Raw genomic sequence first — 23,322 nt, forward strand, 5'->3', positions numbered from 1 at the left:
CAACCGTTGCACTGCACGAGAGCTGGTTGCACCACTAACAGCTCTGCACAGAAACAGAACTGCTGTGGGGGTTTGGGAACTGGTCTTTGTTTTCTGCTTGGTTTAGTACTTCAGGTGACGGTGGATTTCCACACTCTCACCGATAAACAAGGAAAGGACAAGGCTGATGGGAACAATGTGACATCCCCCCTGCTTCCCATCTGAGGCAGTTCATCATGCAAACGGGAAGATGAAAACGTTTAGTCACAAAAGCAGCAAAAATATGTGGCCAGATGAATGACTACAGGGTACAAGAGAACAACCTGTTTTGATGACTCATAATAGATACTCGAAAATACTTATACTCGATTATTTTTCTGCAGAGAAGGCAAATTTACAATAGTGCTACTTACCTTTAAACACTGACCTGGCTGCCTATTGGTTTGTAACTCAGATGTTCTGCTTTCCTTGGACTCTGTAAATATCTGCCAACCAAAACAAAAACAACGACAGCAACAACAACAACAAAATAGAAGAATTGGCAGGAATTCAGTCTAATATGACAAACATTTTTTTTTCACAAAAAAATCCTGGAATAAACTATAAATCTTTCCTTTGAAGAAGAAATCTAAAGTTTAATATCTGTAGTGAATGAAATTTAAACCAAGTTGCTCAGGACCACATGAGGGCCCTGGAGATGTGGCTCAGTGGACAAACCTGGGAGGCATGAGACGGGAGTTCGATCCCCGTCACCTCCTTCCCCAGCCCAGCACTGCCACCATGTACCCTTCTGGCACATCTCAACAAGGGCGACCGTGCCAAAGGGTGGGTGTAACAGCCACTTGAAAGTTAGTATTGAACGATTAAGCCCAATTTTTCAATAAGTGGCTTAAAACGGAAACGTATTTCAAGACATGGCTGATCAAGACATGACTGATCGGAACTTGGAGAGGAGAAATTTCCACGTGTGGGAGGAGCTTGCTCGCCCCAGCTGCGGCAATGAGAGGTGAGTGGTAAAAGGGGGGCGCAGGAGGGGCGAGTGGGGAGGGGGTGGGAGATGGGAGGGGCGGGGAGCACCAGGAAGGGTGCACAGGAGTTGGGGGGGGAAAGACACCGGGGTTGGGATGAGCACAGGGAGGAGTGGAGGAAGTGGCTGATAAAGGGAGGGGCACCAGCAGGCTGGACAGAGGGGTGCAGCCAACTGGCGTCAGCCACTCCCCCCTTTCAGTGCAGTCCAGCCTGGTGACCTCCCTCGGCTCTCTCTGCTATGCTGGGACTGAAAGTCACCCTTTAGACAATCTCTCCGTAGAAAACTAGTGTCTCAGTCAAAAACAGCAAGCGCGATGATCTCAAGGGCAAATGACACACATAAGCCAGAGACGAGATGTTATTTTATTCTTGTAACACGCAAGAAGAGAAAGCAGGAGAACATCCTGGGTCCAGAGGACAACAAGTTCCTCCGGAAAAAGCATCTTCAGGAGTGGCGCCTGAGTCACGCCCAGCCCTTCGTGGTTCTCTGCAAAGGGAGAAGAAGGATGAGTTACAAAGCCAGCTTGGAGGGAGAGAAACAAGGCGGGCCCTGCAGGATCCCACTGCAGTCTGTTTCTTGCTAGCACCGTCTGGGAATTCGACTGGGCACATCAAAGAGGAAGTTAGGGACCTGGGACCTAAGTAGACTCCAAGGTATTTTCCTGCCCATGGACAGAGGCTGAGATGCAAAGAAGGATCTAGCTCCTCGCTGCTGGTTCTCTGGAACAATTTGTTTGCAGGAAACAGACCTTGTGAATATTTTATACACGTTCTCCCAGACTCACTAGTCTGAGGATCCCAGTTGCGCAATGCACCCACCAGCCTGCATTTGAGCTAAGTCCAGTATCTTAGAGGCAAAAGCCTGTCTAGAAAATTCTTACCTCACTGTTTTTAGAATTTAATAGTAGGATTATTCATAGTAATGTTTTTTACATCAGTTTCTGGAGATGATGGCACTTTTTTGGTTTATTTGAAACAGAAACATTTGGCACCCATGATTTAAGCTGCACACTGGTTTCCTGATGTGTGTGTGTGTGTGTGTGTGCGCGCGCGCGCACATATATATTTTACTTATGTGATGATATGCCAGACACAGTAACAACAAAGTCTCCAATGGAGACGTTACTGGGCCTGCTCGAGCAAATCGATGAACAACGGGAGGACAGTGACAGTGAGTGATGAAATGACGTGTATTTCCAAACAAAGTTCATAATTGTTTATAATGAAAGGAAAATTAATTAAAAATACTTTTGTTTTATAATGTTGAAACGTTTTTGAAGTGAAAAATCTAATCCTGAAGTTATGCAATCAGTCTGATCTTAGAACTAATATCTTGGTATTCTTTGTCTGTTCATTAAAAAGGCATTTATTTCAGCTGTAAGAAGAGTTACTTAAGTGGTTCTCATTTGTCCATAATTTTTCAAAAAAAGTCCTGCAGGAATTTGGTGATAATACAATCTAAATTTTCTGAAAGTAAGCAACAGAAAAATAATTCCCCTAGAATACAACATGTAACATAATTTTCCTTTATAAGAAATTGCTTACTTTTTATGCTAGTATTTGGCAATAAACATGGGGAGAAATCCTTCTTTCTAGCTTTCTTTCAAGTAATTAGACTTATTAAGCCATCTGTTCATATGCGATTCAAGTAAATGTCTGTTTTCTTCTGCAGGGCAGTCAGGCTTTTTGTTAAAATTTTTCTATGTATCAACTCACATGTTCTAGTTATATTATCGACTGATTCTGGCAGTCCATAATATACATAATGCTAACTTGTTATTGGTTACTCTGAATTCTCAATTGACCAATGCAATACAGATGGAAACATCAATAAACAGAATACCAAACATGAAGGTGACACAAAGGACATTTCTTTTAAACTTATTTTTCCCCCTTTGTTTCCATCATGAATTAGATTTCCAAATAATCTCATGGGGGAGGATGAGGAAGCAGAGCTGAGGCAGATCTGTTGAACTATGGTGAGTAACCATCCACAGTCTGAGCAAAGTCAAACCTCGTAGTTCCCTACGTGTGATCCTGACGTAGGAGCTTACATTGATGAGGTTTAAATGTCCTGTTCCTGCAGAATCACATCATCTGTGCTCTAGTTTGACTTAGTTTCAAGTAGGCCAACTGTTAAAACAAGGGAACATTTCCATTCCCATGGTTATAGTAGTTCCCCCCCACCCACAGGAGTCCATTGCAGCTGGACAAGCGTCCAAGGGTATCGTGGAATCTGGGGCGGGGACCCCCTGGAAGTGTGCAACACCCCACCTCAGCAGCTGAGGTGGGAGGGGGAGCTGGCTCACAGGCCATGCTTTGCGTGTGGGAAGACGGGTTTGATTCCAGAATTCCAGGCCCCTCCCCCCCCACACACACACCACTGGGCCACACACACACACACCACTGGGCTGAGCATCTGTGGGCGTGGTCCCAGTTTGGAGAAAAAAAAGTTACTCTGATTCCTGGAATGGAAGAATTAGCTCTATTAAATGGTCATTTTACCCAAAGCAATGAACATATTTACTGCCATTGCTGTCAAAATTCCAATGACATTCTTCAAGGAAAATAGAATAAATGCTATTAAAATTTAGGAGGCTAGTACAATGGGTAAGGTGCTTGCCTTGAACAAGGCTGACTGGATCCCTGGCATTCCACAGAGCTCCCCCAAGCACTGTCAGGAGTAATTCCTGGGTTCAGAGACAAGAGGAAACCCATGAGCATTGCCAGATATGGTCCTCAAACAAAAAACAAAAAAAATTACTAAAACATATGAAATCACAAATAACCCCTAAAAGCCAAACAAATTTTGAGAGAAAGGACGAAGGCATGATACCCTGTGGTTTCAAACCAGGTGACAAAAGGATAATCATCAAAATAGTGTGACATTGGAATAAAAGGTGACACAAAGACCAATGGAATATTGAGCTCAGAAATAACGTAACACATATGAGGACAATCTATATCAAAGCAGTCAAGAACACACAAGGGAGTATGCAAAAGGTTCTGGGAAGACACAGACATATACAAAACAGTGAAACCACACCTAGTGCCACATACTTATATTAATTCAAAATGGATTCAATACTTGCATGTCACACCAAAACCGAAACAATATGCTTCATGACATCAGCCTCAGAGAAGTCTGTGGAGACTCAAAGGCAAGGGAACAAAAGCAAAAACACACAACAAACGGTCTGGTATCAAACCCAAAATAACGCACCACCAAAGAAAACATCATCAAAATAAAAAGACATCCTATTGAACAGGATAAAATATATGTAACTCAATCATCTGACAAGGGATGATACTTGAGATATACATCAAAAGGTCATACAACTCAACACCAAAAAATACCAACAAGCAACCCAATTGTTAAGACGGGCAAGAAAAACTGGACAGACGTAGCCCGCCAACACGCAGAAATAGGGGTTCGCTGACATTTGGGAAAGGCAGCTCAGAACTCGAGGCATTGGCTGCCTCACACCAGAGAGGATGCCGTGTTTCAAAGAACAGAACTCAAGGGCAGGGAGGAAAAGACGTCCCGATGCTCTACCGTTGGAAGCTTGAAACTGGGGCAGCCTCTGTAGAGATTCTTCAAGAACGAAACCCACATTCACAAATGGTCCAGCAAGTCTCTAGCTTTGCAGAGGAAGAAACTCAGGCAGTAATCTATTCATGACTTAATCCTATGACATAAAATGGACTCAAGAATTTACAAACTTTCCATTTAGTCCTACGGTTCTGTCCTGTTTAATTTGGGGGCCATGCCCATCAGTGCCAAGTGACTCCTCCTGGGTTGGGGGTGTGGGGTGCTCCCGAGGATGCCCGTGAGCCATGTGGTACGGAGCACTAAACCTGGAACTCTCAGCTGTAAGACGTGAACTCCAGCCCTTTGAGTGACTTCCTGGCCCCATCATCCACCTCTAAAAAGAATGATTTTGGGGAGAGGGTATTTTCCAACAATGTGTCAGTGCAGTAGCTTTCATTCTGGTTCCCACAGGTCACAGCGATGGCCAAGGGGCAGGAAGGAGTGATGGAAGAAGGTGCCTCACGAGCAGTGGGGCTCATCCCCCCACTTCTTCAAACTAGATAGATGTATGTTTATTCATTTTATATGCCAACCAAAGTTTTCGATGAAAGAGGTAATCCTGGGGGCTGGGTTAGCCCAGTGATTAGTGCCAAGTATGTGCCCAGGATCCCAGCAACACCTGGTTCCAAACCATAGCCTGGCTGGCTGAGAATCACCAGTGGGGCCCCTGGGTCTCCTAAGTACCTCTTGGGAGTTTCCCCACTCCCCCACTGGAAGCATCCCTCCCCCAAAGAGAAGGTTGCAGACCATGAGCATGTCACCCACGGCAGCTGCTGTCTGGTCCCTGCTCCCCCCCACCCCCCCACCCCCCGCCGCTGCCCCACTGGAATCAACCCTCCTGAAACATGCGGTCAGCTGAGAGCCCTGGGAACATTTTCCAGAAACACACTGGCATACATTTTGTACCAGATTCCCTGACAGCCATCCACAGATCCTGAGCGAATAACCCTAACTCTAAATACTTTACTTAAAGGTCTTAACTGAGACACTCCTGGAAAGAAAGAGCAAGAATTTGAGATCAACAGTAGGATGTGCTTGGGAAAGGTGGGGATTTTTTAGCACAGAATAACGCGATGGCCAATTTTCCTGCCTAATGAAATGAAAACTGTATTTTAGTGAAGCAAAAATCTTTCATTGAAAGAAATTCAGAGAAATGTGAGAGTGGGGGGGAGAGAGGAGAGAGAGAGACAGAGAAAGAGATAGAGACAGAAAGAGAGAGAGAGGAAAAGAGAGAGAGAAAGAGAGAGAGGTGTAGAATGTGTTCAGGGGAGACTGTGGGCAACAAGCTTTACTTTTGACCAAACTCCAGGAGTCCCAGAGTCTTACTGGCCACCGGTTTCTTTTGCAGCACTACAAAGAGGCAAAGTTCACTGAGAAATAGCAGTGAATGGTGTTACAATACCTGCTTTAGAACCTATTCTTGGGAGTGAGAAAACATTTTTAATACCCAGCAGATTTTCCTCATTTCTCAACATACATACATAGCATACACATATGAGCACAAACATATGGACATGTGCGCACACAGATGCATACACACATACCCATATGCAAGCACACACATACACACCTGCACAGGTACACAGACATGCACAAACAAGTACACACATCTACATAAATACAGACACACCTACATATACACCCTGAACAGACTCACATGAGCACACACACACACACACACACGTGTACAGACGCTGACACACATACAGACCCAAGTGCACACACAGGCATGCAGACTCACACACAGGCACATAGGCCAACACCAGCAGGGACCCGTGCTCGCCGCTGCGTCTGCTTCCTTCCACTCACCTGGGCTGGCTCAGGGCTGGCTCCCTCAGACCCGGCGAAGTGAGGCCTGGCCTATCTGTGGGCCTGTTTCCCAGAATCCTCATCACACTCTATCAGGGAACAGTAGGGGTGTGGCGCGCAGCTGCAACTGTGGCACCAAGGGCTGCTGTGGGGAAACAGCAGTGGCGGGGTCTCCTGTTCCCTGTGGAAGAAAGACGAGCTCACGTTTCCAGAAGACCTTTGCTGTGGACACACGAGTCAGGAAGAGGCCTCAAGGTGGAAGCCCGCTCTAAGAGTCTGATTCTGCCAGGCCCCCAGGCAGCTCTCAGATCCCCCTCCTCCACAACCAGCTCCTGACCCACACAAAGTTCCACAGCAAGGTGCCCCTCTCTGTACCCTCAGCACCCCCAAACCAGGCCAGTGGTCAGCGGGCTCACTGGCTCCTGGCTTTATGGTCAGGGGAGTGTCTCCCTTCTTTGAAGGTTTTCATAGTCCTTCCAAAATGAGGGTTTTGGATCATCATTCATTTCCCTTCCTTTCACACAACTATTGTTATCCAGTCATTTTCCTGCTCACTACCCATAACAGAACAAACAAACAACAACAAAAACCCAAAGCAAAATAACACCCCCAACTCCAAACTATAGCTCATAATCATTATACAAACAACATTTACCTCATAAGAGAAATCTGAGTCATCTGTTTCACCTGACACATCACAGAGGATTTCTCACACCAATCTTCTGTTTCTCTGGAAACAATACCTGCAACTTTGGGCCACTGAAATATGCGTCTTTTGGACGTCGCATTTGATCTTAAGTTTCTATCAAAGTCAATGTCTGTCTCTAATTTCTCCCATGCTTGTTGCCAGTGAACAGGAGTGTACCAGGCGACAGCCTTAAAATAAAAGATTTATCGGTATTAAATACTACTGGAATTAGGGGATCAAATACTACTGAAATTTGTTGGCAAGCTGGATGGGGAAAGACCAGTGGGGGTTGGGCCAATTGGCAGAGCACCCTCTACTTCTGCAGGTTCAGAACTAGTATCTCCTCTCTGAAGTTTACCTGGGGGTTCGCTTTCCAGAATGCACATCTCTGATGGGCCAAGGAGCTAGACATCTATTTATTTTTTATTTTTATTTTTTGCTTTTTGAGTCACACCTGGCAATGATCAGGGGTTACTCCTGGTTTTGCACTCAGTAATTACTCCTGGCAGTGCTCAGGGAACCATATGGGATGCTGGGAATCAAACTCGGGTCGGCCGCATGCAAGGCAAATGCCCTCTCCGCTGTGCTATCACGCCAGCCCCTAGACATCTATTTCTATTAAAGCATCGCTTCCCTATAACACAATTATTTATTGATAAGTAACAATTTCTACTTGGGGGTGTCCTAAGAGCAGGAGTTTCTCATAGTACAGCCATGGTCCATCAGCTATGATCGCAACAGCAAACAAATTGATTCACGCTCTTCTCACCTGGCAGAAATAGCATAATGGGGTGAACCCCCTCATGGAAAGGTCCAGTATAACTCAAAATATAATTGAGTTACAGGGAGCGACAGTTTATTAAAATGCCCAGCCAGCAGCTCAGGGTTCCTCTCTCTGATCCGTGCACAGAACCTGGGACTGTGCATCAAAGTAGAAGCTTTGAACATGTTTGCTGAGAAGGGAAATGGGGGCCCAAAGGTGGTCAGATGTCCAAAGCAGGGTTTTGGACATGAATTCTCACCTGGGTTTTCCTCAGAGGTTGAGCAGGGGTCTTTTCTCTACCAGTGAAAATGATCGGAAGTGATATAAAATTTAGTGTGAGTTCACCAAAATAAAGCAAGTTAGTGAAGGCTTGGAATTCTATCTAATGGGAGCCCTCCTTACACAGTGACAACCACTTCCAGGAAGATGCAGAAAGATGTCAAACATCTTTGGATTTATTAGCAAGTGTTCTAAGGAACAGATCTACGTAGCTTGCTAAACTCAGGCACACAGTTTGAAGACTCGGGCCAGTTTATTGTGTGGAGTAATGATTTTGAGTTGTTTCGATTGGCAGTAAGACAAGAAGACAGATACTAAAGGGAAAATAGAATGATTTTGGAAGAGGACTAACATTTTGTTGTTGTTATAGTGGCAAGAGACACCTTTAAAATTTACTGGTGTGTCCTGGGGAATATTACAGCAAGGAGAAAGCAGAGTCACAAGATGAAATTGCCAATATTGGGAATGAGTTACCCAGAATTATTCCCAGTGCCCTGATTTTTATGTGGAAGAGAATTAGACCAAATTAGACCCAAGGGCTTTCATTAGCATGTGTGCGGGCGAGTGCAGAGACCAGGTTAGACGCAGCCTAGAGATAGAGCTTCCTGCAACCCTCAGACGAGAGACAGCTGCTGAGAGGGAGCTGGGGGGCGTGGGGAGAAGGAAGAGGAGGAGGAGGAGGAGGAAGAAGAAGAAGAAGATCCACACACATGATTTTTCTCATTCCATTCTTCAAGCTAGGTATAAGCAAAATTCATTTTGGACTCTGAAAGTCGAAGCAATTTCTTAGAAACATGGACTTTTCTTTCCCCAGCTGGGGGAGGTCTTTGATCGGGGCTAGCGGGTGGGGTTGACTGGCCTGGCCAAGTCCAGCGGGTCATGAAGCCCCAGTGCTCAGGAGTTTGAAGGCTGGAGACCTGAGCCAGTGAGCGCCCTGAGAAGAGGGAAAGCTACAGGAACATTGCCTGCTCTCTCTCTACACGCCACTCTTGAGAGCTGGACACTAACTTCACCGTTCGGTTGACACAGGATGGTTGTGCAGTTTGGGCTTGTTCTGAACGTCTCTTGCTCCTTCCACAGAAAGTCCGAAGGTGGCTGGTGATGGGCTTCTGAGGCTGCTGCCCACACCTGTGGGGAAATTGTCTGTCACAGAGAGTCACTACAACGTGTGCCCCTGAGCACCAAAGGCTCTCGAGGATGAGGCTGGGAACATGGCACCAGGCTGTGTGCAATTGGACGGGGTCTAATGAGAGAGGAGAAACCTCCCGTGGCAAGAGATGGTCTTGCTCTAAGCGAACCATGGATGTTTGCTTTGCTTCATTTTAGGAACTCAGTTCCTAAATAGTTTCTCTTAATAGTCAAATCATTACAACTAAAGGTGTTGCGCACAAACTGAAAGAGGTAATGGGAGACTCAGGACTCATCCGTGAAGGGCAAGGCGCCTGGATGGGCTGGATGAACCACTTCCACAGAAAACCGCATTCGACATAGAGAGCAAGCATGAGGAGACGGGCACCAAGGCCAGCTCCTGTTCCACCTGTCAGCCACCCCCCCCTTCCCACTCACCGTGACGGTGGCCTGGGCCTGCATGATGACATTGGGAATGAACTGGTAGAGAGAGACTGTCTGTCCTTTCACTTTTTGCTGGAGAATATGACTTCCAATTTCCAGTTCTTTATCTAGGGAAGAGTTCACGAGCTTCACAAATAAACCCTTGTTATTCACTTCAGCTATTTTAACGTCTCCAAGAGCACTAGGAAGTAAAACACAGGGTGATAGGTGACTTCCAGTTAGCATGTCACATGTTAAGGGATGACCAGTAATTAGCCGATTCCTAAATTTGCCACTAGGTCTGCCCTCCCTCCCCCCAGCCCCCCTTAGCCCTTCCCACTGCCATTAGTCTACTCTAGACCAGAATGACTTTAGACCTTTGCCTTTGGAGGGGTAAAAACATCCTATTCTTTCTGTGTCTGTGCTGTTTGCCTCAGCTGGGTAGATCCTGTTTGTGGAACTGTTTCCCTTCTACAGCAAGTCATGTGTTCTACTTTTTAGTCTTCTTTTTCCCCAATTAAAATTTTTTTTAGTTAATTTTTTTTTCTGGATTTACTCCTTGGCTCTGTGCTTGGGGGACTACATGTGGTGCCAGGGATTGAACAGGGGTCAACATGTAAGGCAAACTCCTTAACCTGCATACTGTCTCTCCACCCCTACCTACGTGTGTGTATTTTAGAAAGAAAAATATTTAAACTGCATCTTTATATCTTACAATACAGAGATGTAAACTATGATTTCACTGGGTGAAATGGATTCTTTTTCTCCTTTACAATTTTTTGCTGTCCTATTTAAGAAACTGTTTCCTACTTTCATATTTTATTTTCTTCTAAACATTTCAAGGATTTGCTTTTCATTGCCTTAGTTTGTGCACACAGGATGTATTCTTCACAAAAAGAGCTCATTTTCTTAACTATGCTAACATAGTCACCATCTTCCTGCTGATTTGGAATATCACCTTGGACTATTATTGTTTCTGAATATTCTAAGGCTTTTTATTCTTCCTCATGATCTAGCTGTTGATTCTATGTCAATTTGCATTTCTATTTCTTTTGGGTCACACCCGGCGATGCACAGGGGCCACTCCTGGCTCTTTCAGGAATTACTCCTGGCGGTGCTCAGGGGACCATATGGGATGCTGGAAATCGAACTTGGGTCAGCCGCACGCAGAGCAAACACTCTACCCGCTGTGCTATTGCTCCAGCCCCAGCATTTCTATTTCTTAATATTAAGTCTTGATTTTTGGCTGGATATGACTTTGCTCATTTTATTTTTTTCACTGAGTGTTGACTGTTTGAATTAAATGCTTTGTGTTAGGCAGAATGGTTTGCATAGAGGTCTAGGCTCTAACACCTGGGCCCTGTGCATAAGGGATGTTACATGAAAAAATGCATGTTGTGGACATAAAGATATGAATATTAAGACACAGAGACTATCCAGGGTGATTTATGTGCGTCCAATCACATCACATGTATCCTGAAACTCAGAGAATTTTTTATTCCAGCTGGAACTGGAAGGAGGAGGGGATTTCAAGAGCATCTGAGCATGGTAATGCTCATTACCGAACAGATGTGAGCCCTGGGCACTAGTGGGGGTCACATGCCAGGACCAGAGGGAGCCAGTAGATACAAATGTTGGCTATCAGCTGTCAGCAAGGAAATGGGGACCCCAGTCTGATTACCAAACGGAACAGAATTTGACCAAAAACTCAAGAAAGCTTAGAAACAGATTTTCCTGTTAAAGCATCTGTTTTATCATCTCTCTAGCCCCAGAGTTGCTTTTTCTACCTGGGAAATGAAGACTGCTTTGATCATTACCTGTAAAGAAATAGCCAAGACTCGCCTAGCTATGGTCCCTTTGTCATCACATATGCAAATGAAGATTTATAGTTGCTTTTCAAACATCTTTCATTATTCAAGTGAGCTGTTCAGTGATTTACTTTCTTAAAATTTTATGCACATGGAATAAATTAGCTTTCATCCACAGCAAAGAACATTGTCTAGATCAGAGATCGGAATTTTGTTTGCCTTTCATTTGATATAAGGACCCAAACTACAGCAAGTATTTTACAGTATATGTAAATTCAAAGGAAGGGTTTACTCTGCCAGAACCTTTGGTAGCTACCCAAACCTCCTTCCTAGAAGCTTTTCCATTTGCCTTCCGTGGGATAGGGACATACAATGCCTTTCTCTCTGCTGAGATTTCCTAGACTGTACTGAGATATTCTGATAACTCTGTCATCAGTGTCTGCCTCGGTTTGATCTGTAACGAGATAGTTGATTGCCTCGAGCAGGCCCCAGTAACATCTTCTTCATCCTAGCCCTGAGATTTTTTTTTAAAAAGTGCCATATTCAAGGCTCTTTCAGAGTTAGGAGAATGAGACCCATCATTGTTACTGGTATTTGGCAGATTGGGTATGCCTCGGGGAGTTTGCCAGACTCTGCCATGTGGGCAGGTTACATTCGGTAGCCTGCCAGTTTGTCCAAGGTAGGAATGAGATAATAAGATGTCATGTGGCCGCGAATGCGACTGCGCACTTCCGGGAGCTGGGTTTTATTGTAGTTTTAATCCGTGTAATCCCATCAATGGCCAAGACTCAGAGACTGTAAAATGAGATAGTAGGTGGCTATAATTCTCTATAGAGCTTCAATTCTTTTAGCACACGTCAGCCACAGATGCTGGCCCCTCTTTAGCTGGGGTATTGAGGGGGGGCACTAGTGAAAAGAAGCAGCCTATGGGATCTCCCAATTTCTTAAGTAAACTTAGACAGGGGTTGTGACAGTCAGTGGGAGTACAAGAGAAAAGACCCCAGACTCAAACTTTGAGGACAGATGAAATGGAAAGTTAAGAAGTTTATAAATCACTTCCACCTGCTAGTAAATCATCCAAGGAAGAGTAAATAGGAGTTAGTACAAATCAGTTCTTTGACATTGAGCACATTTTTAATATGGCAAGAGGTCTTACATCAAAACTATCTATGCAGTTTGGGCATAGACATGGTGAAACTCATTTTACTTCCCAAGTTATTACCATCCTGACACTAGATTTTATCTGGTTTTAGAGATAGAGACTGGTGAGACAGCAGTCCAAATAAAGCTTAGGCACCCCGAAGCATCTAGAACTTATCCCGGAGCCAAGAGAAGGTCTTGGATGTGAGAAGAAAGCCCAAGGGCAATTAGTAAAAATTCTCTTTGTGTCTCAATTTTGTTTCTTCCTTTCCCAACTCTTTCCCCTCCCAAAACGTGTTGAGTTGCATTAGGAAAGAATCAACATAATGTTAAGTCTTTACTTGTAATAACAATTTCAAATATAAATGACTTCAACTCCCTATTAAACTGTGAAAGAGTCAAATGGCTGCAGGAGTTGACAAGAGACTCCCTTTAGATATAAGGGCACACAGATTGAATGGGAAAGGATGGGAAACAGATTCCACGCAAAGGCTAATTTCAAAAAAAGCAGAGATGGATACACTTACAATTGACAACATAGGCATTAAACGTAAAACCATTTCTGGAGATAAAGGAAGTAGTTATATAATGACAAAGGGTTCACTTCAACAGGGAGATGAAACATTGTGAATCTGTGTGTCTACTCAGCACTGCACGTAAGCAAATCTGGTAAATATGAGAGACCAGTGTAACAACAGTTGGTTTTGTGTTCTCATTTTCAACAATGGATAGAATTCCCAGAACACAAAATCGTTAGGCAGATGGCTTACTTGAACAAAGCTGCTACAATGTATACATAATGCCCCACCAGATAGAAGCAGGATACACATCCTTCTGAAGAATCCATGATATGTCCTCCAGGATAGGTCACAAAACAACTCACCAAGCTTAAGAACAGCACCAAGCATTCTCTTGGATCATAGGGGAATGGAAAAAGAAGTCAATGACACACAGAGAACAGGAAGATTCACAAATACATCGAAACTAGGTGAGACACTCTTGAAAAACCATTCAAAAATCAAAGAAACAAAAGTTTGAAATGCCTTGAATCAACTAAAATCATTTAAAAATTATGGAATCAAAAATAGTTTAAGGGGTTGAAGAAATAGTACAGAGGGAAAGGTATTTGACTTGAATGCCGCTGACTCAGGTTCAATCCCCAGCCCCAAGTACGGTCCTTAAGTCTTCCAGGAGTAAGACCTGAGAACCTCCAGGAGGCATTTTTTCCCCCAGAAAACAAGACAAAACACAGACAACTAAATTTTACAAACTCAAGTAACTAGAAATAAAAGAAATACAGAAGTTCAAACAAAGCAGAATAAACTAAGCTTTAAGTAGAAATAAAATAGACTAAAATATAGAAAATTCAAACTGATAGCTGGAGTTTTGAAAATATAAATACAATTGGCAAACCCTTAGCTTAAGAGGGAAAAACAAAAATGAAACGAGATATTATAGCAACTTACAGAAATAAAAATCGTAAGAAATCGTTGTGAACAAATTGAATTATTCCAAACAAATTGAATGAACAAAGTGAATAACCTATAATAAATTTCTAGAAACATACAATCTGCACAAGCTTAACAATGAAGAAACTGAACAGGTCAATAACAAAGAGATTGAATTCGTTATCAAGAAATTTACAACAAAAGCAAGGTACCAGGTAGCCAATTTCAAGGTGAATTTTGTGAAGAAAAATTAAGGAACTAAAACCAATATTTCTTAAATTCCTCCAAAAAATAGAAAAAGAAGACCTCCTCTAAGTTAATTTTATAAGCTAACATCACTGATTTTAAAACATGACAGAAATAAACTAAACTATAAAAATAAAGCCAATGAAAGTAAACTTCAGGACAATAGATTCCTAAAATAGATGCAAGAATCCTCTCTTAAATACCAGGAAACCAAATCCAGTAGAATTTATATGGGTAATACATAACAGCTAAATGGGTTTATTCCTGGAATATAAAAAAGCTATACCCAACTAACATAATAGAAGCCAAAGACCATGAAAATCATCTGTCAAAATTCATCATCCTTTTATGATAGAAAAATTCCAAGAAATAGGTTGAATATAAGAGCATAGAAAAATATATTTCATGTTAACTGAGTTTTCTTAAAACGCTCAAGTGTCTATATTAATATCAAATAATGTAGATTTCTAAGCAAAAACTATTGGGGATCAGAGAGCTACTACAGCAGGCAGGCCACTTGCCTTACATGTGGTCAGCCCAGGTTTGATCCTTGATACTCCATGTGGTCCCCAGAGGGTCACCAGGGATAATCTCTAAATGCAGAGCCAAGAGTAAACCCAAGAGGTGACATATTAATAAAATATATTGAAAATTTCATAATGATATTGAAGTAATTTGTCAAGAGGCTCTATTAAAGCCAAGTGTTTGTACATTTAATAACAAAACTTCGATATACAAAAACTGCCGATTAAGAAACCGGTAGAACTGTAAGGAGAAATAAATCAACAATGGCAGTTGTTTTGATCACTTTTTCTCAATGAATGAGAAAACAAGCAAATAGAAATTAGGCACAAGGACAGACTTAACATCATGAGCCGTTTTGGCTTGGGGGACATTCATTATCCTCAACATCAACAATAGACTTCATAGATTTTGTTAATGCAGACAGAACACTTACCAGGATAGACAACATCCTCTCTATGAAATAAGTCACACTCTTTCAAAAGATTCAAATTTTGGGGAAGGCTCAAGAGTCTTATCTCTGACTGTGCATTAGAATTACTACGAGGTGAAAAGCAAAATGTAACATCAAAAGGACTGGAAACAATCAGTGTTGGAAGGGCTGTGGAACAACATCATCCCTGTTCACTGTCATTTGGTTCAATATCTATGGGGAAAAGTATGTAAAAAAAAAGTATCCACAGGATTCAGCCATTTCTGAGTATTTACTCCTGAAACCATTCATTTGAAAAGATACATGCTCACTTATGTTCAATGAAACAGCGAGTGTAGTAGCCATAATTTAAAATAACCCAGATGTCCAGTTATAGATGAATAGACAATAAGTTGTAGTATATGTACAAAATGGAATATTATGAAACTGTAAAAAATGAAATTGTGCAGTTTTCTGCAACTTGGATGGATCTGGAGGGTATCATGCTGAATAAAATAAGTCAGGGGGAGAAGATAAAATACCAAATATTCTCACTCATGTGTGAAATATATTGGAGCACCAAGACAAGGGAATGAAAGATATCAAATGATTGTAACCCTTGACCCTGTGTTACAGTACTGAATATGGCAAGACAGGGGAAAGTGAGGGAGTGGGGAGTGATGAGGCAGACTGGAACTAACAGAAGGACATTAGATGAGGGTCTAGAACAATATAATAGTGAAATTAAAAATAAGTGAGTTTGCTAAGGAAGCACAGGGGGCAGTTAGAGAGGGGTCTTAGGACATTGGTGGAGGCACACTAACAGCTTTGGTGAGTTTGGAATTGGAAAATCATAAGCCTGAAACTATTTTTAATGGTATTGTGAACACCATGCCTAAGTCACACACACACACACACACACACACACAACACAAATGTAGAAAGACACAGTTACAACAAAGATCAAACTCCAGGTAGAGGTGTAGATAGAGGTGAAGGGTGAGGTCAGGACCTTCAATGCTCCAGCAATGACTTGCTTGTTTATGTAGGTTGAGAACTCCAGGAGGAAAATACATTTATAGACTTCAAGTTGCATATGCAAGACTTAATTCTATTTTCAATGTAAAGGAAAAGGTAACACCTTCACAGATCTGCCCAGATCACTCCCTACTGGAATAAGTCTTTCCCGTGAATGCCCCGATCCTCAACCTGTCGCTCTGAATCTTCACCTGCAGCTCTTCCCTGATTAATCTGGGTGAAAGTTCTGCAGGTCATTATTCCTAAATCTAAAAACCAAAAAATTTTGGTGGGAGGTCTCAATGAAATGAGTCATTTGACAGACATACATAGAGACATACATAGAGACAGACATAGAGACAGACATAGAAAGATTGCATTCATCTGAGTAACATAAAGTAACAAAATAAGAGACTAACACCCAAGAACAGCTGTGATAAATACCAAGTTGTTCACTCCATGGCTTAGAGGCCAGCTGCACACTCTAGGGGTAAAGGCAGCTCAGATAGAGAAGGGAGCACCAAATAAAGGGTGCTGGGAAGATGTGCCCAGGATGGGAGATGCCTGCTGAAAGTAGTCTATGGACCGAACATGATTGCCACCCAGTGTCTCTTCTGCAGACCACAGCACCCACAAGGAGAGATAGAATAAAAGGGAGTGCCCTGCCACAGAGGCAGGGTGGGATGGGGGATGGGGGGGTGGGAGGGATACTGGGATCATTGGTGGTGGAGAATGGGCACTGGTGGTGGGATGGGTACTCGATCATTGTATCACTGAAACCCAAGCACAACAACTTGTAAGTCTACAACTGTACCTCAGTCATTATTTTTATTTTTAATGTGGTAGACAATGAATGCACAAGTTGAATAAGTGCTTTTTGTTGCTTTTTGAGAGGACATTTAGGTGTCTGCTGTAGCTTTCTGGTAATAGCACTGATTTTAGGGAATCTGACTTCAGAAGAGAGAGGTCTCCTCCATGTCTGACCTCAGCTCTGTTAACAGCCTCTTTATCCTAGCAAAGCACTATCGATGGTTCATTACTAACAAGTCACAGTCCAGTCTGCTGTTTATGGCCCAAACATAAATAAAAATATATACACATGCAACAGCTCTAATTTTAGTTGTAAATCAACTTCTTGGGATCAATTCTTTCACCACAGAGAATAACCATTATAAAAACAAACCAGTGTGGAAACGCCTCATTTCTCCTGTCAAGAACCTAGTAGAGAGGCTGGAGATGTAGTAAAAGGGTCAAGGCACTTGCTTTACATCTCACTGACCCTGGTTCCATCCCGTGTACCACTTGATGCTGTGAGCACCACCAGGAATGACCCCTGAGCCAAGTAGCAACTTGCATGCCTCCAGCACTATTGGGTGTTGCCCCAAAACAAAATAAATTAAAAAAAAAAAAGAACTGACTAGAAGAAACCATCCCCTTGAATGATTTGCCAATAATAAGAGAAGGTGCTTGAACAATTAAGCTGACTCTCTTTGCTGGAATTATGCAGTGCTATTTTCTCTGGCATCTTTGAAGAGTTAACATTCCTTGTGTGGTTCCTTGGAGAGTTGTATTGATTACTTTTAATTGCTCAGAACATGAAAGAGTTTTATTTCAAAGAACTGCTTAGGGTTTTCGATGAAATCATGGACCTAACACGTTGGAGCTTTATTTACGGCTGACTCACTGGGTCCAATTTATTACCCCAACAGACATATGCTCTCAAAGGGAAGCTGAACAGTTCGTATCGAGTTATGTACCTGCGTCTAGTCTGGCCCAGGTCTTCCAGAATCATAGAGAAGTGCGTCCACTTCTTCTTGTTGTATAACGGGTGTGCGGGCATTTTCCGTGAATGACCGAACAGCGAAAGGAAGTAGTCCTCCCCTTCACCAATCACAGCTGACTCCGAGTGGAGCCCCAGACTGTGTTTCTTGGCAGAATTCATGAAGCCGTCAACTTTTTCCAAGAAACAGAGGGAAGCAAATGAGTGAGAAGGAACAGATAGCGAAGGAACCCAGGGTCACCTTTATTACTTTTAGCTTCTGTAAAACAATATTCCTTATACATTTTATTATCACTGTCAAACGCAGTGAGAACAAAAAACTTTAAACAAAAGTCTATAAAATAACAGTTTCAGTGATTTTTAAACTATCAATTACAGCAGCACCATTATCTGAAACAGGTTATTTAATTGTTCTAAAAGCATTGGGAGAATGAGACCCATCATTGTTACTGGTATTTGGCATATTTGGTGCACCACGGGGAGTTTGCCAGACTCTGCCCTGTGGGCAGGCTATATTCGATAGCCTGCAAGTTTGTCCATTCTCCTAAAAAGCCTTGAATATAATCTCAGGGCTAGGATGAAAGAGACGTTACTGGGGCCTGCTCGAGGCAATCGACGATTAACAGGATGATGAATGAATGAATGAATGAAAAAGCATTGGGAGTTGTTGGGGATGTTAAAACAACAACAACAACAACAAAAACTCGTCTCAAATTTAGATATGTTATGCCGAAACAGAAATGACTTTTAAAATCATATTAGCTGTTCTAGCTTAGTTGTCACCCATAACTTAACGCCTGTAATGAGTCCTTGCTAATCAAGCATTAGTATTTTTTTTCAGGTAATAACTCAAATTTCTTACAATCAACCCTAACACTTTGTTAGACTTAAAAAAAAAAAAAGATCAATCATAGTCTGATAAGTAATTTAAAAATTCTCACAACTAAGTCTCAGGTACTAACACAGACCATATAATTTTGCACATAAAAAAAACCTACAAATTTAATTATTATGCAAATTATCCACAACCTACTCATTCAGAAGGGCTAAGTAAATCTTTTTGTTTGTTTGTTTGGTTTGGTTTGGGGTCCACACTCAGGAGTGCTCAGAGCTTACTCCTAACAGACTTGGTGACAGGGGTGCATATGAGTTGCCAGGGATTCAACCTGGCTTGGCCAAATAGTCTACAACTGTACCTCATGGTGTTTCATTAACAAAAATTTTTTAAAAAATGTAAATGATGGAGAATGGGCACTGGTGGAGGGATGAGTACCGGATCATTGTATAACTGAAACCCAAGCACAAAAATTTGTAAGTCTACAACTGTACCTCATGGTGTTTCACTAATAAAAATTTAAAAAATAATAATAAAAACTCCACTAGACTGATAGCACAGCGGTAGGGCGTTTGCCTTGCATGCAGCCAACATGACCGACCTGAGTTCGATTCCTCTGCCCCTCTCGGAGAGCCCGGCAAGCTACCGAGAGTATCTTGCCCACACGGCAGAGCCTGGCAAGCCACCCGTGATGTATTCGATATGCCAAACACAGTAACAGTGATAAACTCAAAAAAAAAAAAAAACAAAGAAGAAGAAAGAAAACCATATGGGTGAGGTGATCTAAATAAACAAGTACTAAGTCTGGAAATTTAAAAAAATGCGAAGAATATGCCCCATCCATTATACACTCCAGCCCCTGTAAGTCTAATCTTGTTTATATGAAGAAAGTCACATCACAGAGCTTCCTCTTGAGATGAGAGAGCATCAAGGCATCCTGGAATACCCAAAGATATTTCATGGGGTCTTTCTAGACCCCTAATGAGATTTCAGCTCTTTTCTGAGTAAATGGGTTCAAACTGTCCCATAATCCATTTTCCTGAATACAATAGAAGGACCTGAAGATAAGGAAGATAGTTGTCTACCAGAGTCTGGCATTTAAATTTCCTCCTTCATTTGTCCTGTCTTTTCCTTAGTGAAGCTGTAAATGTCCAAAAGACAAAACACACAAAACATTACTCAGTCCTTCTGACCACATGCAGAAGAAGGGCAGCAAACACTATATATTCAAGTTTTAAATTATCTAGTAATTCCAGAGCATCTCGTGTGTGTGTGTGTGTGTGTGTGTGTGTGTGTGTGTGTGTGTGTGTGTGTTTGGGTCACACTCAGCAATGCTCAGGGGTTGCTTCTGGCTCTGCACTCAGGAAGTACTCCTGGTGGTGCTTGGGGGACCATATTGGATGCCAGGGATCAAACCCAGGTTGACCATAAAGGTAAGGTAAAAGGTAAAGGCCCTCCCGTTGACCATTGATTTGCTCGAGCGGGCCCAGTAACATCTCCACTGGAGACTTTTCTTGTTACTGTGTCTGGCATATCGAATACGTCACGGGGAGCTTGCCAGGCTCTGCTATGTGGGCGAGATACTCTCGGTAGCTTGCCGGGCTCTCCGAGAGGGGCGGAGGAATCGAACTCGGGTCGGCCATGTTGGCTGCGTGCAAGGCAAACGCCCTACCGCTGTGCTATCGCTCCAGCCCATATGCAAGGCAAATACCCTGCCCTCTGCCTTCTCTACTATATCTCCAGCAACTCCAGAGCATCTTCAAAGTTAGCCCATCCTCCATTCTGTTAACTCCAGGTATCTGAATTATGGAGATGATGTATCGTGCATTTGACCACCTACATTCTATGACCTGAATAGGACTGCAAGGCTGGGTTGGCTCACCAGTGAGCATAGTTAAGTTGCCTTGCACACCACATCAAGAAATTAGTCTTATTGGTGACAAGTAACAAAACATTGTTCTATTCTCTAGGGCCACAAACGTTTTTTGAAATATTATTTAAGAATATTATTTTGGTGGGGAGGGGCACACGCCAGCAGTGCTCAGGGCTTACTCCTAGCTCTGTGCTCAGTGATTACTCTTGGCCGTTTTGGGGGCTCATATGGGATGCTGGGGATGGAATCTGGGTTGGCTATGTGCAAGGCAAACACCCTTCTTGCCCTACTTTTTGTCAGCCCCTTAAAATATTCATAAAAAGGAGGCCAGTGCCATAGGGCAGGGTTTTTTCCTTGCATGCGGTGAACCTGGGTTTGATCTTTGGCATCCTGAATCGTCTCGTAGGCATCAGCAGAAATAATTCCAGAGTGCAGAGTCAGGAAGTAACCCCAAGCATCACAGGATGTGGCCCCAAACCCAAAGCAAATAGAAATTTAAAATACATATATATATATGTATATATATATCACTGGATCACTGGATCACTGTCCTCCCGTTGTTCATTGATTTGCTCGAGCGGGCCCAGTAACGTCTCCATTGTGAGACTTGTTGTTACTGTGTTTGGCATATCGAATACATCACGGCTAGCTTGCCAGGCTTTGCCGTGCGAGCGAAATACTCTCAGTAGCTTGTCCAGCTCTCCGAGAGGGGCAGAGAAATCGAACCCAGCTCAGCCAGGCCGGCGGCTTGCAAGGCAAATGCCCTACCGCTGTGCTACCGGGCGTTTGTCATATATATATTGCTTAAAAGACTTGCTGTGTGCATCGCTTACCTGTGTGGTTATCTGAGCGGATCCAGCTCATTGCAATCAGGTTTGTAACCTCTGATGTGGGAATTGAACTGACCTTCAGAGAGCTAGCGGACAGATGGCTGAGCAGTGTCGCTAAGGAGTACTTGCTTGAAAAGGACCGTGTGGCAGCTGTCAGATCCTGTTTCTTGGGAAGGCGAAACACCGAAGACTGCTGTCTCCCTACGCACTGGTCGCGGACTTGGTCCTGTCTGTGTACAAGAGTGAGGACCGTAAGCAGAGTCGAATGCCCGCAGGATGCTCACAGCCCAGTGCTCCCGAGCTCTGCTCCTCAAAAGGCACACTCTCTAACGCGCCGAGACATCGAACACCTCCCATGCCCTTTTACCTGCCTAACTACCACAACCTCATCCTTTTTCTACTTAGAATTCAAATTTTCGTCAATGGTTTTGAAAAAAAAAATGTCAAGGCAGGAAATGACAGTTGCCGTGAAGACGCCCACCTGGTTTAGCCTTTCCTCCCAGCCTTCGAATGCAGTTTCTGTTCTCAACAGGGCATCTGCAAACAATCTGAAGGCCACTGTGAAGATTCATTAGATCTCCCCTTTTCCGCAACATACAAGGCAGTAGTCCTTGTTTAAGATATAATTGTTTATTACATCTTCTTGTCCAGAACTGCTGCTTGACACATTTTCCTGTGCTTTATAGATTCTGCCTGCTGCCAAATGAATTCTGCAAATTAATAACTATCAAAACACACCAATGTGTTGTGTGTGTGGGTGTCAAATGAATGGCAGAAAAGATGGAGAAGAAAGTTATTCTCCAGATATATATTTTGGGGGTCACACCCGGCAATGCTCAGGGGTTATTCCTGGCTCTGCACTCAGGAATTACTCCTGGCAGTGCTTGGGGACCATATGGAATGCCGGGGATTGAACCCAGGTCAGCTGGGTGCAAGGCAAAAGCCCTCCCCACTTTACTATCACTCCAGTCCCTGTTATAGTAGAATTTTAACATACAAAGTGAATGTTGTTCTCCTGCCTTCGCACCCTTTCCTCTGCTCAGGCAGCCAGTTTCTCCTTTGAACCGCCTTACCCATCTCAGTTCTTGACCTGCTCTGCCATGGCCCCTGCATCCCAGGCCGTTGTCCTGGCCTCTGGATGGCCACCTTGGCTCCCTGAGTGAGCGACATCAGTCTCCTGTGGGTTCACACTCCCGTACCCACACCACCTTGAAGTCTTCCTCAAACACCCTCTCCATTTGCTCCATTCCCTGGGGATTCCTGCACCTCTGCAGGACTTGGCCATGGAGCCATTGGCTGACCAAGACCCAGCCCCAGAGCTCAGGAATCCACCTGCAGGGCAGCTCTTGATGCTGTTTCAGACCTGAAATAAGTAACTCTGATAAATGTTCCCTAGTGGGCCCCATACGTCTCCCTGGAACTACCCCCTCACCTCTGCTCTATCTGCTTCTTCCCAGAGCCCAGTTGCCCATTTCCTTGTTCTACTGAGACCCCTTACCTGGCCCCTCCCTAATCCATGACCCCTTTCCATGAAAGAGAGTGAGAATAACGTCTAACCCACAGTGGTCTCTCCAGACCCGAGCAACTAAATAAATCTTTCTATGAACATCACTGTGTTGGTTCTGATCTCTCTGGTTCCCAGAGTTTCTCTAAAGTTCTTAAAGTTATCTGTATTTCTGTTTCCCAGTTTACTTCTCTCTAAGGTTTCCACAACAGAACAA

The 23,322-nt window shown here is 43.3% G+C and overlaps 1 protein-coding gene across 1 annotated transcript; it reads right to left on the reverse strand.

Annotated features, from left to right (window-relative positions):
* Positions 1–6,460: 6,460 nt before the first annotated feature.
* On the reverse strand, positions 6,461–22,848 carry LMNTD1 (lamin tail domain containing 1). Its single transcript, XM_056134601.1, has 7 exons — positions 22,801–22,848; positions 21,759–21,827; positions 18,041–18,186; positions 9,706–9,892; positions 9,148–9,267; positions 7,097–7,285; positions 6,461–6,631 (listed from the first exon to the last, which is right to left on the reverse strand). Exons 1-7 carry the CDS (start codon positions 22,846–22,848, stop codon positions 6,461–6,463), a joined length of 930 nt encoding a protein of 309 aa, XP_055990576.1.
* Between the last annotated feature and the right edge of the window lie 474 nt (positions 22,849–23,322).

Source organism: Sorex fumeus, unplaced genomic scaffold, assembly GCF_029834395.1.
Source record: "Sorex fumeus unplaced genomic scaffold, SorFum_2.1 ptg000100l, whole genome shotgun sequence".
NCBI classification, from domain to species: Eukaryota; Metazoa; Chordata; class Mammalia; order Eulipotyphla; family Soricidae; genus Sorex; species Sorex fumeus.

Excerpts from the sequence above, each read along its gene's own strand:
- LMNTD1 (XM_056134601.1), bottom strand. The coding sequence starts at position 22,848 with ATGGAGCAAATGGAGAGGGTGTTTGAGGAAGACTTCAAGGTGGTGTGG. Across the intron at positions 21,828-22,800 it reads AAGACTTCAAGGTGGTGTGG|GACCAAGTCCGCGACCAGTG; the intron begins GTACGGGAGTGT and ends GTACACAGACAG. Across the intron at positions 9,893-18,040 it reads CTGGGCCAGACTAGACGCAG|TGCTCTTGGAGACGTTAAAA; the intron begins GTACATAACTCG and ends TTTACTTCCTAG.